This window comes from Peromyscus californicus, unplaced genomic scaffold (assembly GCF_007827085.1).
Source record: "Peromyscus californicus insignis strain IS unplaced genomic scaffold, ASM782708v3 Scaffold_12__1_contigs__length_115047231, whole genome shotgun sequence".
In the NCBI taxonomy this organism is placed as follows: Eukaryota; Metazoa; Chordata; class Mammalia; order Rodentia; family Cricetidae; genus Peromyscus; species Peromyscus californicus.
In genome coordinates, this window is record NW_026294413.1 from 55,568,680 (window position 1) to 55,582,639 (window position 13,960).

Genomic DNA, 13,960 nt, shown 5'->3' on the forward strand with positions numbered 1-13,960 from the left:
ATCCTGAAGAAGTAGGTTTTAATGCCAGTGAAGGAATGTACTTGCCAGCAAAGTGAGAGCAAGCAGGCAAATCAGAAGCTTCCTTCTTCCATGCCCTTATACAGGCTTCTAGCAGAAGGTGTGGCTCAGATTAGAGGTGCAGTTTCCCAGCTCAAATGATCCTTATTAAAGGAATATCTTTTCACAGATCAAATTATCTAGATTAAAGACATGTTTTCCTGCCTCAAGATCTAAATTAGAAGTGGATCTTCCTACTTCAAATTAATCAAAATTCCCTCTCAGATGTGTCCTCCATTTTGGAGTTTTAGCTACTTCCAGATGTAGTCAAGTTGACAACCAAGAATAGCCATCACAGTATCTCCAGATTCAAAAAGACAAATATGGCATGTATTTGTTTATATGTGGGTAACTGTTAAGTCAATGATAACCAAGCTACAATCTGTAGAACCACAGTGGCTAGGTAGAGATTAAGAGACTAGTGGGTACAGACAAATGTCATTAGGGAAGGGAAATAGAATAGGTCGTTATGGATAGATGGAGTAGGGGATTGGAATAGGAGGATAAAGTGAAGGGGGAGAGTAGAGAGGAATGAGGGAGGGAATACCAGAAGAGACAGCTAAAATGAAAGGCCATTTGAGGGGCAGTATGGAAATCTAATATAGTAGAAGCTTCCTAAAATATATACATATATGAAAGCGATCTAAGTGAAATTGCCAAATGATGGGAGAGACAAAGCCCCAACTAGAATTTTTTTTTCACCAAATGAAAGCTTCCCGTACTGGTAATGGATTACATCTCATTGAGTTGTTGGCCGAAGGGGTCCCACGGGAACCCTCCAAACAACTTAGACTATCGCCAAGCTATAGGTTGCTCGCCACAAACTGACATCAAGGTCCTATTGCTGAAGAAAGCACCTACACAACTCATTGAACATAGAGAAGTTGAGCTTGTGTCTCCATAGAGCCTTTACCTCTACGTACTAGAGTTTTTGATACCCAACCCAGCTTCAAAACCTTTGCTCTATAATGATGTCCTACCTGCAAGATATGATAGTGCAGTGGGTGCCACAAAGCTTGTGAGAGTAACCAACCAATATCTGATTGGACTTAAGGCCCATTCCATGAGATGAAAATCCGACACTGCAAGAGTGACTAAAAACCTGAGACTATTATAGCCCAGGAACCTAGAGTAAAACTAAATACTACTGTTCTAGCAATAAAAATAAATATAAAAAGTAGCAATAAGATGACTCCTAATGACATTCTGCTACGCTTGTGTCTTAGTTAGGGTATCTATTGCTGTGAAGAGACATCATGACCACAGCAATTCTCATAAAGGAAAACATTTCATTGGGGCTGGCTTATAGGTTCAGAGGATAAGTCTGTTACTGTTATGGCAGGAAGTAAGGCAACATACAGACAGACAATGCTAGAGAGGTGGCTGAGAATTCTATATCTTGATCTGCAGGCAACAGGAAGTGAACTGACTCCCATACTGGGCACAGCTTGAGAATATGAGACCTCAAAGCCCACCTGTACAGCGACATACTTCATCCAACAAGGCCACACCTATTCCAACAAGGCCAGACCTCCTAATAGTGCCACTTGCTATAGGCCAAGAATTCAAACACATGAGTCTATAGGAACCATATCTATTCAAACCACTACAACTTGTTCATGCATCATTAGAGAAGCTTCCTCCTGCAGCAGAGGGAACAGAGTCCCACAGCCAGACATTATGCAGAGAGTGAGAGACTTTGGAACACTAAGCCCTAAATAGAATGTCTCCATCAAATCCCTCCTTTTGGAGTTCAGAAAACCATGTTGAAGAGGAGGTGGAGTGTAAGAGCCAGAGAGGATGGAGGTCATCATTAAAACAAGGCCCTCTAAATCAGCAAGACAGATGCACATGCAAACTCACAGAGACTGAGGCAGTCTGCACAGCTCCTGCACAGGTCTGCACCAGATAGGGTCCTAGAGTTGAAAGGAAAGGTGGACACTTAACTCCATCCTTATCCCAAAAGCTATCTCCAGTTGGTAACGACTTGCAAGAGAAAATTTAGTTTTCTCCAAGGGAATCTCACTGAGAAAACAAGCTACTCTTAAGGGAAGGTTGCGTGCCCAGCAGTAGAAATCCATCAGAAAAGGAACTCGATGAAATATTTGGAGATTCTTTGTTTCATAATGTCATGTCAAGTATTTTTTTATTTTATCTTATATTGTTATATTTAATTTTTATTTCATTTATATTTTTCCTCTCTCTTTATACCCTACAGGTCGTTTGCACATATATTATGCCTTCCAGTTTAGTGTTTTTTATTGGATTCCTCAGTGTCCCAATGAATGGGTCTCTGCATCTATATCTGTCTCTTGTCCCTTCTCTTGGGCTCGTTTCATTTTGTTTGTTTTATCCTATTTCGATGCATTAGTTTTCACTTTATTTCATTATTATCCCTTAGAAGCCTGTTTGCTTCATAATGAGATAGAGAAAATAGGTGGATCCGGATGAGAGGGGAGGTGGGGAGAAAGTGGGAGGAGTGGAGGGAGGGGAAACTATGATCAGAATACATTGTGTGAGAGAAAAAAAAAACATCTGTTTTCAATAAAAGAACAAAAAAGAAATTACTTTAAAATTTTACTCAGTACAACATGCCACATCATTTCTACTGTCACATTGTCTGTCACAGCCTATTCTAAGTGACCTTTCACCTTCCTTACCTGAATTATTAGTTCATTCTCTCTCTCTCTCTCTCTCTCTCTCTCTCTCTCTCTCTCCCCCCCCCCCCCCCCGCCCCGTGTGTGTGTGTGTGTGTGTGTGTGTGTGTGTGTGTGTTTAGCATCTGAATACAAAGAAACCAAGCTTTTATACCTGCTGCCCCCTCTGCCAGGAACCCTTGCTCCCCAGATTGTTGCCTGCCTGGCCCCAGTAAAGAGCACCTGCTTATTACAATACCTGGAAGCAGGGACACTTCTACTTTCTCTCATGCAGCCTGAGAACACATGTAATGCAGTTTATAATTAATCTCATGGAGTGGATCAATATTTATGTCAAAATATGCATCAATAGAAGCAAGAGCTGTAAAATAACTTACAAAGAAAAATAGCTGGGTTTGGGTAACAGAAGGACAACTTCCCTTTTTAAAAGTAAGACTCTTGTCAATCATTATGTTTCAGCTTCTTCCTCCAAGCAGGTGTCCCTGCTGAATTAGAAGAAAAATCTTAGTGGAGCTTTGGTAGTTACCTCCAAGGACTGCTGGCTGTTTCTTTATTCTTTTGATGTGCGACCCTTTGGCCTTCTGGCTCTCATTCAAGACTCTTCACTGGGAATTGTCTAGAGGACTTTAAATTGAAAACAGCCCCTGCTATACAGTTGCTAACATTTGTTGTCTTCCACTCTACCGAGCTATTTACTCCCCAAAGGGAAAATATCTCTGACTTTTCTGCTGAGAACACTTTGAAAATGAACCTCGGCCAGGCCAGTCCTGACACCTTATGTTTTCCCAAAGGAGAAAGAAGAAATACTTTATCATGCCCAAGAGCTCCCCCAAAATATTAAGGCTTTGCCTTCCAAAAACATTCCTTGCAAAATCCACTTAACCCAAGGGAGATATGGACTGAAAGAAAAGCACTTACATATCCAGCCAGAGTTCACTAAGAAAAAAAGATTCGAAATAGTTTGCATCAGGACATGCAAAAACAAAGACTAGGAAGAGGAAGGAAAGACAAAGGGGGATATGGAGGAAGAGACAAAAAACAACAACAGTTGACTGATGAGACATAAGGACAAGGAAAGCATCAGGCAGGAGAACAGTGGGCTGAGAACAGCACCTGGGAAGCTGAGATCCTTGAAGATGAATTTTAATCTCACCTCTGTTTTAGAACTCAGGACCAGTAGCCCAAGGATGGCACCACCCAACATGGGCTGGGCCCTCCCCCACTGATCACTCATTGAGAAAATGCCTTACAGCTGGATCTCACGGAAGCAATTCCTCAGCTGAGGCTCCTTCTTTTTGATGACTCTAGCTTGTGTCAAGTTGGCACACAAAATGAGCCAGTACAATTAATACCAGAATATATAAAGAAACAAAAAAATTAAACACCAAGAAAACAAATCATATGATCAGTTAATTGCCAAATGAACACACAATTATCAAAAGAAGAACAAATGGACAATAAATATATAAAAAGTATTTAACATCCTTATCCATCAGAGAAAAAGCAAAGCAAAACTGCATTGACATCCCATCTCACACCAACAGACTGAGTGTCATCATGAAAGCAAATGATAACAAATGCTAGTAGGTTGGGGAATGCCTGATGCAGATGTAGAAACATTCACTGTAGAAATATAAATGAAGGTTCCTCAACAAAACACAATTAGAAATATCATACGATCCACTTATACCACTCTTGGGGATATGCCCAACATAATCCATATTAACATACCACCTGCATTGTTTTTATTATAGTAAAGTTCACAAGAACCAAGAGTACTGTTCACAATCAGCCTAGATGTCCATCAACAGACAGATGGATAAAGAAGAGGTGGTATAGACACAATGTAGTTTCCTGCAGCCATGAAAAAAGTAAATTATTTTCAAGAAAACAAAACTAGAGAAGACCCACTTCTAATCCAGATCTTTTGAGGTGGGAAGATCCACCTCTAATCTGGGTCACACTTTCTGCTGGCAGTCTTTATAAAGGATATGGAAGAAGGGAGCTTCTCTCATTACCTGCTTACTCTCACCCTCACTAGAAAGTCCATTCCTCTGCTAGTAAGTTAGTGCCTACTTTTTTGGAATTCCAGCATAGACTGAAGACCAGCTGAGACACCCACCCTTGTGGACTCAACAGCTACTGGATTTTTGGATCTCCAGTTCATAGACAACCATTGTTGGATTAGTTGGACCACAGCCTGAAAGTCATTCTAAAAAATGCCCTTTCTATATAGAGACTTATTCTTTCAGTTCTGTTACTCTAAAGAACTCTGACTAATACAATCATGTTAAGCAAAAATGAGCCAAACTCAGAAAAACATAACACATCTTTCTCTTATGTGTGGAATATAAATATGCACATATATGTACACATGCAGTAGAACTGTTGGTGGAGAAGAAGCAGACTAGAGAGTAGTGGGGAGGCAGGAGAAGAGAGGGTAATAAAGGGTATGGGCAAAGTAAATGATAAACATGTATAGAAATATCTTCATGAAACGTTATGTGATGAATGTATACTACTTAAAGATTCAAAAACTAGTGAGCAGGGTTAGAGAGATGACCTAGACATTAAGAGTACTTGCTGTTCTTGTAGAGGACCTGGGTTCAATTCCCAGCACCCACACGGATGTTTACAATCATCTCTAACTCCAGTTCTAGGGGATCTGATGCCCTCTTCTGGCCTCTGTGAGGACCAACTATGCAGGGGGCATGTACATACAAGCAGGCAGAACGCTGATATTTACAAAATAAAATAAATGAATCTTTAAAAACATATAGCCTCAAAATCAGATTCTCATCTGCCTGATGATTGGGGAGGTGCAGAAAATTATCCAGTGGTCACAAAACAGACAACAAAGTCAAGTGGGAGATGTCTACACGGTTTTACCAGCTTATTTAATAGAGGCATTTGACCCACTGACAAGGTCAGGAAGGCTTTCTACAGAGAATGACACTTACACCTATAACGGAACTGTGAGCATGAGCTGGCCAGGCAGTCCTGAGGGTGCAATCAAAAGATCGAGGTGACTGGAGCACCCAAAGTGAGAGGCAGAGAAATACATACAGGATGAGGACAGAGAAATAGGTAGGGATGAGATCTCTGTAGGTGTTGTGTGACAATATATTTCCTGGGGAGACACAACACACATGTCTACTCACCCCAGACAGGGATCCCACCACAGACCAAAGTACGGATACTACCAAAGTCCAGCTTGGTGAATAAATAAGGGTGAAGGGTCACTTACAGGAGCAGAAAGGACTCAAAGACAGCTGCAGCACCAAAGCCACTGCAGCATGGGTGACAGCTCACAAAGTTGGGAACCTGGAGCACACTGACCAGTTTGCGGGCAGCTCAACAGGTTGAAGGATGTCCTTTCCAGGTGCTTCAGTTGGTCTAAACCTCTTCCAGGCAGCTCAGCTAGTTTCTACTTCTTCCAGGAAGCTGGTGTGATGTGAGTCTTCTTTGCAGGTAAGTTCACTTTCATCTCAGCTTTTACTACTCACTCTGGCAGGAAGGGGCCCAGTGAATCTGGTCAGTTTCAGGGACTTCCTGAAGCTATTTTGAGTTATCTTCCTGCTTAAAGAGCTACCCTGGAGGATAGAATGTTTCTGTCTCAGAGGAAACTGATACATAGCACCAGGCTGTGTAGATGGCGCTAGAGATCCTAAGTTTCATATGCAGATAAATAGAAAGCTACAGGGACGTTTAGTCAGGGGATGTGCCCTGTTTTAACTTGGCTTTCCCGACTATTAGCCTACTATGTAGGAAACACAGGCAGCCCCATGTGAATGTGTATTGTTGACAAGGACCAAAGCCATGAGAAATTGGTGAGGCCTTCCCTATGAGTCAGGCTCAGAATTAGCAAAACCTTCCTCCTCTGGCCCAAATTCAAGTGTTCACAGATGATTGATCAATATGTACAGAATCTAGCAGTTGCCGCTTCCTCCCCCACCCCAGAAGCCTATTGCTTGGGACTACTCACCTACAGAGACCTCCTATCCAGACTACTTAACTGCTTCCCTGTGCTGCACCCAATCAACTCACTGAGGTTCTGGTTGGTGTAAGTAGTAGGTGTGGCTCCGTCAGAGCACACAGCTTTCCTGACCCCAGCTTTCCCGTATCCAAGTGTCTGTCATGTCTTTGATGTCACTGCCCCAGTCAGAGTTCAAGATCCCAGCCAAGGAGGCTGGGCACTACCACAGGATGCTAATTGCAGTGGAGCTCATATACACTAAGGAAGCCTTTAGGACTACAGCAGAGTGCATGGGGTGATCTACATGGATTCATAAAGGTTAACAGTAAAATCAGTGGGATGGGAAAAGATTAGATTAGGTGGGTGAAGGAGAAAAAAAACAAGGGCAAAATGTCATGAAAAGGTATCTGGTGTGTACTTCTTCAAGATAACCTCAAATGGTCTTACTTTCCCCATTCAAAATCAAATATGAATTTAAAGCTATTAGTCTTAATTACATTTGGGGCTGGATGACTGGGCAGTAGGGCCACTGTAAAGGGAATTGAGGAGTGAGAGTCAGAGTCTGCTTGAGTGGTGCCAAGGAAACAGAAAGACTGGCCAGTGACTCAATTGAAAGAAGTTTTAAAAAAGACTTCAAACTCACTGAATTTAGATTTTTTTCAATATTTTATTATGGCACACAGGGTTGAGTATGGAACTGTGTTCTTCAATCAAGTATTTCTTAAACCCACCAGCTGTTTGCATCAACTCATAACTAACGAGCACAAGTATGAAAAGCTTGCTGTCAAGGTTTCCTACCTATGAAGGAATGCCAAGAGCCTTCACAGTTCAAATTCACATCATGGTAGATAAAGAAATGTTCTGCCTAGTTGTGTAGTAATACATATTCAACTAGAAGTAAGTAATGCAAAGAGATCATGTAACTTTAAATGAGGACTGCTTTGGTTTCAGATAAAATTCCTAAGTCTCACGGGTCATCTAAAACACAGATAGTGAAGAAACCAGCAGACCAAACAGCTAAGAACACCAGAGCAGTAGGTAGGCAAAGACTTCATCTATAGTCCACACCAAACACAAGTGAAGAGTTATCATAGCCTTACCATGGACGGGGCAGATGGGGTATAGATATGACACAGTGTCCAACCAGGCATTGAAATCCAAATATTTACCAATTAAGACATGCAGAGCAATGCCAATGCAACATACAAATGTATTATCTCCCCCAAGAAGTAACATTAATGCCATTACCTGCTTGCGTGGTTTTTAAAGGGTTTTGACATGTATAGCTTTAAAGGCAATTTATGTGAGGCAGTAGAACAAAGCAAACAACACACCTTTCATGAGCTCAGGATTCCAGGCAACGTGTTTGCAGTGGCAGGTAGCCTCCGACAAGGTTTCTTTCCCCACTCAAAATGAAATATGGGGTTTTTAAGTCATTCCTTTTAATTATATCATGGGCTTAGATTTCCATTTATGCCATGATATTCAAGAATATATTGAAAATGTAACCATTGTGACAACTGTGTGGGACTCATAGTCTACCCAGATTGTACTACTGTATACTTGTCCACTATAATTTCAAAATTGCCTTCTAGAAAGCCATCCCTCCAGCCAACATTGTATATTTTACAGGGTGAGTTACACTGTTATTTATGAATGCTCTCATTCATATTTATTATCAGGAAGGTTTAGGGGGAAATATTTTCTAGTCTTAACCTATTTCTCTATCCCTCAGAATGTCCAATGATGTACTGCACTTGTTAAAATTTTTATTTTATTAAAAAATGGAGGTCAGTAGTCTCCGTGTTTATGGTTTGTATTGGTGCCTTCTTTAAGGTATTTTAATTAAGTAAAAAAAAAAAACCACAGCAAAATATATATCATTCAGTGTAACTTTATTTACTATTTATTGCACATAACTCGAGGTCTTTAATTTCTAACCACCGAAGTTTCAAATGACTATTTTTTCCATGAAGTTGCACATGAACGTTAGTGAATTCATTTATTTGTGTTGTGTGTGTGTCTGTGGTTTTTTTTTATTATTGTAAACATCTGTGTGATTCACATTGCCATAGATCCTGAACTCGTAAGCGTGGACCATGCACAGGCTGGCAGCAAGCCAGAAAGCCACTCTGCAAGCAAACAGATACTCTGCATACGGGGAAAATTCATAGCACAACATTGAGTGTCAAACCTAAGTCATCTCAGAATTAAACGTATATGGACTTCTTAATTTGTAGAGGATCTGGAACTCAACTGGTTGGTTGGTGATGAGGTTGACCTGATTTGGGGAGATTTTTTTTTTGCCTGGAGTAGTTGGGAACAGGGCTCAATCTTTCTTCTTGGCTGCTTGCTCCTCCCCAGCACTTTCTTCTTTCTTCTCCTCCTCTTCAGATTCTTTGGTGTCTTCCTCTTCACCCTCGCCACCTTCTTCTTCTTTTGTGTCTTCAGACTCATCCTTGGCAGCTTGAAGATAAGAAAAAAACACAAAATCCAAATCCAGGTTAGGTCCAGGCAGAACATTTCTGCAGAGACTCTGTGAGTTACCAAACACTATGGTCAGAGTGAGGCCCCACTCTCCCAAAGGACACATTACAAACAGTGCTTGACATGAACAATTTTCCAGGAACCACGTACTTAAATAAATGGAGATTACTTCCAGGTGCTGGAGATTTTCTCCTCTCTAGTACCTTGCCTCAAAATATTCTTATGTGTCTGGCACTCATGTTCTTTAGGGGACAATCAGTTCTGGCCAACATCAAGTGTTCTTTTGGGTACCACACTGTGTTAATTGAATGTTTTAAAATATGAACCTTCTACAATTTATAATAGATGCTTATTTAAACCTGTGTGTCCTCATTACATGTGTATTGCTTATGGTTGCAAAACCCCCATCGATTTCCCTAGGTAGTAAGCAAGGCCCCATACCTCATCCATCTCCCAGTGAATACCCACAGCCAGTTTGCACTAGGGATTCTGAAGGTTTTTGTCTTTGCATACCTTCTTCCTCCTCAGCGCCTTCCTCTTCCTCTCCCTCCTCCTTCTCCTTCTCCTCCTCTTCTGCTTCTCCCTCAGAAGGGGGTTCATCCTTGGCCTCCTCAGCTTTGACGGCCTCAATGGTCTCCTCCACCTCCGTCTGCTCTTCCTGAACGTGGCTGGTGTAGTAGGCTGGGAACGAGCGAGCGGACATCAAGTAGGAGCTGCTCTGCAAGCCACTGTAGGCAGAGCGGCCAAAGATCTGCGAGCTCTGGGAGTAGCCGCTGGTTATGCTGCCCACGCTGGTGAAACTGAGCCTGGTCTCTTCGCCTTCCAAGAGTTTCCTAGGGGATGGGGGTGGGGCGGGGGCGGGGCGGGGGAGCGGGAGAGGGTACAGTTAGACCAACCACCACTGGACATGTGTTCACGACCTGATCTAAGTCCACCATTCATCACTTTCCCCAACTGCCAACCTCAAAAGCAAACACAATGATAAACAGGGTTAGGCATAATTAAGATTTAATAGGGATTTCATGAGAGACTCTACCCCAAAAAAAACCTTCTATGTACCCCTATTAGATTTAAAATGTAAATGCTAAGAACAGGGCTTACATTACTTTGGGGTTAATTCCTTACACATTTGCACCTTCTTGGAGGAAGCCCAAACTAGGACTATTCTAGAACACTTGTGAGTCACCGTAACTCTGTGTGGACTGTGGTTATGTGATTGATCTCTCCCAAGGTGCCACGCCCACTGCCTGCACCATTCCGATTTTACCTGTAAGCTGCAATCTCAATGTCCAAGGCCATCTTCACATTGAGGAGGTCCTGGTACTCCTTCAGGTACCTCGCCATCTCGCTCTTCGTGCTTCTCAATTCATTCTCCAATTTGTTGATTGTGTCCTGTTGGAAGACGGTTTTAAGATTTCAAAGCATAAACCTCTACTGCTTTTGTATTACTGTAATAGTGGTGCTAGAGACTAGTTTCAGTTAACTCCGAAGTGTGCACCTCCAATAAAATCGCCCTTAAAATTACTGCATGGTTTTTTTTTTTTTTTTGGCCTAAAATGTCCAGTCTAGTAATGCATGAGAAGGGGAGGAAGGGGGCAGACTGATGTAAGCAACTTTTTAAATTTTCTTTAGTCTATTGACTATGGTAAAATGTCTAAAAAAAATACAAAATTGATAAAAAGAAGAGAGAAAAGAAAACCTTTGCCACACTTCTTTTAGCAAGGTCACACTTGGGGAAGGGAATATATAGTAATTTGCTAAAATGCTTTCCACAACTCTACTTCTACTCCCCCAAAGATGAGAACTTAAAAATAATAAATAAATAAATAAATAAGTTGCAGTAATTAATTGGCCTAAAATATTCTGACTGTATTCGTGTGTCCCTGTTAAAAATAAAACTATTCCAAGGCTTGGTGGTCCAGAACTAGTGAGAGAGCTAGCAGCAGTATTTATTAACCAGGAGATCCAGAAAGTCAGAGGTAACTTGGAGTTAAGAGAGGTCAGTACAGAGAAAGCCTCAGACTAGTGGCCACGCCCAACTCCGACTCCCTCCTCCGCTTCCTCCCAACCCTCCCCCCTAGCCCAACAGCGATTCAACACAACAGGCAGCAGTGGCGCCCCGCCCCTTCCAAGTGCCCCATCCTTTCCACATCCTCCCGGAAGCCAAGCCCTCTGATAGCAGCTCGGTGCTCTAGGACCCCCTAGCGTTCACTCTCTGGGTGCACCCTCCACCCCGACTTTGCAGCCTCCCCGCCCCCACTGGGCTTGGACCGTGCCATACCTGCATGGCGCTGATGTCCGCGTTCTGCTTGTCCTCCAACTCCTGCAGCTGCTTCTCCAGAGCTTCGTTCATACCCCGGCATGCTTCGATCTCCAGGGTCTTAGCCTTGAGCAGGCGGCGGCTTTCGGACACCTCGTCCTTGGCAGCGCGCACAGCATCGGTGTTCTTGGCGGCGCTCTCGGTCAGCACGGTGAAGCGGCTCTTGAACCACTCTTCGGCGTTCTGCATGTTCTTGGCGGCCAGCTTCTCATACTGAGCGCGGATGTCCTTGAGGGCGGCGGAGAGGTCGGGCTTGGAGGACACGTCCATCTCCACGGAGATCTGCGCATACTGGATCTGAGCCTGCAGCTCGGCGATCTCCTCTTCGTGCACCTTCTTCAGGAAGGCGATCTCGTCCATCAGGCTGTCGATGCGCTTCTCCAGCTCGGCGCGGGCGAGCGCGGCCTCATCGGCGCCTTTGCGCGCTTCCATCAGCCGGCCCTCGGCGTCCTCGCGGCTCAGCACCTCCTCCTCGTAGCGCGCCTGCAGGTTGCGCAGAGTCTCCTCCAGCCCCTCGCGCTCGCCCTGCAGTGCCTGCTTCTCGTTGGTGGCGTCTTCCGCCGCCAGCCGCAGATCGCGGATCTCCTGCTCGTACAGGGCGCGGAAGCGGGACGGTTCGGAGTGTTTCTGGCGCAGCACCAACAGCTCGGCTTCCAGGACCTTGTTCTGCTGCTCCAGCTCGTGCACGCGCTCGATGAAGCTAGCGAAGCGATCGTTGAGGTCCTGGAGCTGTGCCTTCTCCTGCGTGCGGATTGACTTGAGGTCGTTGCTGATGGCGGCTACCTGGCTCAGGTCGAGGTTCTCCAAGCTGGGCATCAAAGAGCCGGAGCTGGACGAGTAGCTGCGGCGCACGGACAGCGAGGAGGAGACCGGCGCGGAGTAGCTAGAGTACGCGGAGCGCGCCGTGCTGTAGCCGCTGCGCACGCTGGAGATGTGCACCCGGGGCGTCTCCACGTAGCGCCGCTTGTAGGAGGTCGAAAAGTACGGGTCGTAGCCGAACGAACTCATGGTGGCGGCCGGTGGGCCTCTCCGGCCCGGGGCGGAGGTGGGGGACCTAGAGAGAAAAACGGGGAAGAAGAGGGAAAGGGGAGGATGGATGGCTGTGTGCGGCTCGGCGCGGTCCTGCCACCTCTATTTATACTCCAGGACTCTGACGCAGACTGCGATTGATCGCGGTGCGCAGGCCAGTGGGGGCAGCGCGCTGCTGCAGCCAAGGGGAGGATTCTGCGCAAAAGCAAAGGCGGGGGCGAGCGACAGGCGGCTGGCGAGGCAGCTTTGCTCCGAGGCCCTCTACTTTCTCTGAGACCCCCATAACCTCCCGACTCATTCCTTTTCCTTTCCCACTCCCCTAGCCCACTTTGCCTGTTAATACCTAAAGTCCCCATGACTCGGATCCTTAAATGTTCCTAATAAAAGGTTCTTGCTCTCTACTGACACATCAATTTTTAATATCCAATGTCTCAAAGACACCTTGACCCCACCCCCAGCTCGCCCTTTCTCCATCAAGGACCCTCTTAGCATCCTGCTTCGGGTTGACAGAGCCGGGTTGTGAGTCCCCGCGGTTAGACTGACAATAGCTTAAGGCAGCGTCCATGCGACATTCCTGCAGGAAAGTTTTACATGTCTTTGTAGTTATTTTCTGACCTTTTCTTAAGCCCCCCTCCCTTTCTCCTGCCTCCTTTTATTTATTTATTTTTCCTTATCACTCTACTTCTCAACACATAGGGGACATGCCCGACCACACACCCTTGAAACCTCAGGACAGTGATCATTTTAACATTTTAAGACCTTTACAGGAAGCAGTTAATTTGCCTGATACCTTTCAGAGAATTTCTCCTTTCTTTGTGGGGAATGGAGTCTGGAGTGCTTAGGAGAGGTTTGAAAGTAGCCAGGCAAAGAAAGACTTGCAAGGCAAAGACGCGCTCTGCAGCGCCAGAACCTCAGGGTGCTTCTGTGCTCCCTGATCTATTACCGATTCCATCCCGTCAAAAGCCTCTTCCCCTCTTTTACACCTGTGTGGTACCCCAACCTGACGGTTTCGCCAAGCCATGCAGGTGGCTGATTTTTTTTTTTTTTAAAGGGGGAAGGCGGGTGGAGAAGCTGCTGCTGCGAACAGCCGCCAGCTCTGGGTGTGGTCTCCCTCGAAAAGAAGTCAGCATAGAGACGGAATGAAAAGAAAGAAAAAAAAATAGCCGGCTGAAATTCATAGGCAACGGATGAACTCGGGAATCTATGGACTTCTTTCAGAAAGCACCCAGATACCAGAGTGGGTACGCCAAACGCACGTGGGTGCAGCATTTTCATACTCGCGTTGTGAGCTCCTGCAGTTTTGAAAAGATACTGCAGAGATTTGTAGGAAGTAACTGAAACCGGTTTTAAGGAAGCATTTGGCTTTTTGTTTAATGTGTTCAACATACCACTGGCTTACCGGTTCCTTTAAATGGTCCAGTAAGGGGGTATGGC

The 13,960-nt window shown here is 44.6% G+C and overlaps 1 protein-coding gene across 1 annotated transcript; it reads right to left on the minus strand.

Annotated features, from left to right (window-relative positions):
• Positions 1 to 8,568: 8,568 nt before the first annotated feature.
• Positions 8,569 to 12,750, minus strand: Nefl (neurofilament light chain). Its single transcript, XM_052732866.1, has 4 exons — positions 11,459 to 12,750; positions 10,445 to 10,569; positions 9,691 to 10,010; positions 8,569 to 9,156 (listed from the first exon to the last, which is right to left on the minus strand). The coding sequence occupies exons 1-4, from the start codon at positions 12,503 to 12,505 to the stop codon at positions 9,020 to 9,022; spliced, it is 1,629 nt and encodes a 542-aa protein (XP_052588826.1). The 5' UTR covers positions 12,506 to 12,750; the 3' UTR covers positions 8,569 to 9,019.
• Positions 12,751 to 13,960: the final 1,210 nt, after the last annotated feature.